Here is a 4,318-nt window from a genome sequence, read left to right as displayed (position 1 = left end):
ACGCAAGGCAACACACACCATGCACGCAAGGCAACACATACGCACGCACACCCACACAATCTGTCCAGAGAAAAACTTCATATGAGAACTTTACTTTGAGTTACATTATGGTTTCAGTTTTTGCTTTTTTCATGTCCACATTTCAGTTTCTCTGTCTCTTTACTTCATGTTATGGTTCGGTGGTCCGGTGCCTCGTGCATCTGCTTTAATGAAACTAAACTCAAATATCTCCCCCCCTCATTGCATGTGAAAGAAACCACAACACTAGCTACGACCATCAGAGGAAGGAGGATGTGCCCATGAGCTGATCAAAGTAGTTCTCATCAACAAGTAGGTATCATTTCACCATTGTTAGGATGGAGAAAACGCCTCGACTGTGGCTGCTCTGTAAGTATCCTCTGGGTGGGTTTCTGTCTGGGCCTACAGTCTAGCAATAAGGACTAGAATACTGTCATTTAATTCAATTATTTGCGGTTTGGTTTTTACATGCCTTTTGAGGCTGTGTGTAGACACAGTCTGCTGTTTCTAGTTTCCAGATCATTCAAAATACATTGGTTCATGAAAATGTGACTTTGAGATGATTGGATAATGTTCTGGACGCATTTTAAAAATGTCCAAGTGTGTTGATTCCTTAAAGGTGCAGTCGGTAAGACTTATGAAACTAACTTTCTGTAATTCCACCATCATCGGGTTCAGTTTAGTGGTCCAAAATAGCCATCATTAGATCATGTGAAAACAGTGGTAAAATGCTGTATAGGAAACATAGTAAACAGTGTTTTATGAGTATAAAAAGGTGACTCCACCTTATCCTTTTTGACTCTCTTGTGTTTTGAGAGTGACTTCACCAATATGACAGAATGGATAACTGGAGTCTCGTAACAAAATAACAATGTCCTATAAATAACATGTCTCTGTGCTTTAGACATTAAACATGGTGTACACAACACTGCACACTTTTATGCAGCATCAGTTCCCAGCAGAACAAGAACTAACATCCGCTTGTGTTAGCTTTCTCTGATGTCTTGTTGCAGGTAAAACCTCAAACTAACCTGGGTGTCATTTCTCTTTAGTTCTCACCTCAGTGTTAAACTGCACAACAAACCAAGGTTAGTTTCAATTCTTCTATCACATCTAACAGAACAGCTAACCCTCTCTTATGCCCCTGCATTTTAACATAGGGGGGTGTATACTTATGCCCCTGCATTTTAACATAGGGGGGTGTATCTGTGGCTGCTCTGTAAGTATCCTCCTGGTTGTTTTCTGTCTGGGCCTACAGTCTAGCAATAAGGACTAGAATACTGTCATTTAATTCAATTTTTGCGGTTTGGTTTTTACATGCCTTTTGAGGCTGGTGTGTAGACACAGTCTGCTTTTTCTAGTTTCCAATCATTCAAAAACATTGGTTGCAATGAAAATGTGACTTTGAGATGATTTGATAATGTTCGGACGCATTTTAAAATGTCCAATTGTTGATTCCTAAGGTGCAGTCGGTAAGACTTATAACTAACTTTTCGTAATTCCACCATCATCGGGTTCAGTTTAGTGGTCCAAAATAGCCATCATTAGATCATGTGAAACAGTGGTAAATGCTGTATAGGAAACCATTAGTAACAGTGTTTTATGAGTATAAAAAGTGACGTACTCCACTTATCCTTTTTGACTCTCTTGTGTTTTTGAGAGTGACTCCACCCAATAGACAGAATGGATAACTGAGTCTCGTAACAAAATAACATGTCCCTATAATAACATGTCTCTGTGCTTTAGACATTAAACTGTGAACTACAACACTGCACACTTTATCACTCAGTTCCCAGCAGAACAGTAACTAACATCCTCTTGTGTTAGCTTTCTCTGATGTCTTGTTGCAGGTAAAACCTCAAACTAACCTGGTGTCCATTTCTCTTTAGTTCTCACTCAGTGTTAAACTGCACAACAAACCAAGGTTAGTTTCAATTCTTCTATCACATCGAACAGAACAGCTAACCCTCTTTATGCCCCTGCTTTTACATAGGGGGGTGTATACTTATGCCCTGCATTTTACTAGGGGGGTATACTTATGCCCTGTATTTTACATAGGGGTGTATACTATCCCCTGTGTTTTACAAGGGGGTGTATCTATGCCCCCTGTATTTACATGGGTGATCTCTAGCCACTGTATTTAACATAGGGGGGGTATCTTTAGCCCCCTGTATTTTAACATAGGGGGGTGTATACTTATGCCCTGTATTTTAACATAGGGGGGTTTATACTTGTTCCTGTATTTAACATAGGGGGGTTGTATACTTATGCCCTACCCCCTGTATTTTAACATATGGGGGTGTATACTTGGCCCGCTTTTAACATAGGGGGTGTACTTATGCCCCTGTATTTTAACATAGGGTGTAACTTATCCCCCTTTCTTTAACATATTGTTCTTTGGACCGGCCTTTGGGTGTATAGTCTTGGGGTGGGTGGTCGCTGTGGTGTAACATGAGGGGGGTGTATACTTATTCCCCTAACCATTTCTGATATTGTTAACATAGGGGTGTTACTTATGGCCCCTGTGTATTTTACATAAGGGGGTGTATACTTATGCCCTGTAATTTAACATAGGGGGGTATATTTATGCCCCCTGTATTTTAAATAGGGGGTGTATCTATAGCCCCTGTATTTACACATAGGGGGGTGAACTTATTACCCCTGTATTTTAACATAAGGGGTGTATACTTAGGCCCCTCTTATTTAACATAGGGGGTGTATACTTAGCCCCTGTATTTTGTTAACATAGGGGGTGTATTACTTATGCCCCTGTATTTTAACATAGGGGGTGTATACTTAGCCCTGTTATTTAACATAGGGGGTGTATACTTCTGCCCCTGTTTTTAACATAGTAGGCTGTATACTTATCCCCTGTATTTTAACATATGAGGGGGTGTAACTTAGCCCCTGTATTTTACATAGGGGGGTGTATACTTATGCCCCGTTATTTTAACATGGGGGTATACTTATGACCCCGTAAATTTAACATAGGGGGGGTGTATACTATGCCCCTGTATTTTAACTAGGGGGTGTATAGCTATGCCCCTGTATTTAACATAGGGGGTGTCTCTTATGCCCCTTATTTTAACATAGGGGGGTGTATACTTATGCCCCTGTATTTTACATAGGGGTTGTAGAACTTATGCCCTTATTTAACATAGGGGTGTATAACTACTGCCCTGTATTTTAACATAGGGGGGTGTATACTTATGCCCCTGTATTTTAACATGGGGGTGTATACTATGCCCCGTTTGTAACATAGGGTGGTGTATACTTATGCCCCTGTATTTTAACATAGGGGGTGTATCCTATGCCCCTGATTTTAACATAGGGTGGTGTATACTTTGCCCCTGTATTTTAACATAGGGGGTGTATACTTATGCCCCTGTATTTTAACATAGGGGGGTGTTACTTGATGCCCCTGTATTAACATAGGGGGGTGTATACTTATGCCCCTGTATTTTAACATAGGGGGTGTATACTTATGCCCCTGATTTAACATCAGGGGTGTGTATACTTTGCCCCTGTATTTTAACATAGGGGGTGTAACTTATGCCCCTGTATTTTAACATGGGGGTGTAACTTCTGCCCTGTATTTTAACATAGGGGGTTGTATACTTATGCCCCCTGTATTTTAACATAGGGGCTGTGTATCTTATCCCCTGTATTTTAACATAGGGGGTGAACTTATGCGCTGATTTAACTAGGGGGTGTAACTTATGCCCCTGTATTTTAACATAGGGGGGGTGATACTATGCCCCTGTATTTTAACATGGGTGTGTATACTTATGCCCCCTTATATTTTAACATAGGGGGTGTATACCTATGCCCCTGTATTTTAACATAGGGGGGTGTATACTTATGCCCTGTATTTTAACATAGGGGGTGTATACTTATGCCCCTGTATTTAACATAGGGGGGTGATAACTTCTGCCCCTGTATTTAACTAGGGGGGTGTATACTGATGCCCCTGTATTTTAACATAGGGGGTGTAACTATGCCCCTGTCTTTTAACATAGGGGGGGGTATACTGATGCCCCCTGTATTTACATAGGTGTTGTATACTTATGCCCCTGTATTTTAACATAGGGGGTGTATACTTGTGCCCCTGTATTTTAACTAGGGGCAGTGTTATACTATGCCCCTGATTTTAACATGGAGGGGGTGTATACTTATAGCCCCTGTATTTTAACAATAGGGCGGGTGTATTTATTGCCCCTGAGTATTTTAACATGAGGGGTGTATACTTATGCACCCCTGTATTTGAAACATATGGGTGTTACTTGGCCCCTTTATGTTA

The 4,318-nt window shown here is 40.9% G+C and overlaps 1 protein-coding gene across 2 annotated transcripts in view; it reads left to right on the top strand.

Moving 5' to 3' along the window:
• Positions 1-292: 292 nt before the first annotated feature.
• Positions 293-4,318, top strand: part of LOC116695359 (Fc receptor-like protein 5) — a 21,105-nt gene continuing 17,079 nt past the window's right edge. For both annotated transcript variants that reach the window (XM_032525577.1, XM_032525576.1), the window contains exons 1-2: positions 293-387; positions 1,071-1,106. In XM_032525577.1, the coding sequence (XP_032381468.1) occupies positions 357-387; positions 1,071-1,106 (67 nt within the window). In that variant the 5' untranslated portion in view covers positions 293-356. The remainder of the gene's footprint in view (positions 388-1,070; positions 1,107-4,318) is intronic.

This window comes from Etheostoma spectabile, chromosome 9 (assembly GCF_008692095.1).
Source record: "Etheostoma spectabile isolate EspeVRDwgs_2016 chromosome 9, UIUC_Espe_1.0, whole genome shotgun sequence".
In the NCBI taxonomy this organism is placed as follows: Eukaryota; Metazoa; Chordata; class Actinopteri; order Perciformes; family Percidae; genus Etheostoma; species Etheostoma spectabile.
Note: the sequence above shows the minus strand (reverse complement) of the source record. Positions and strands in the feature narration are given on the sequence as shown.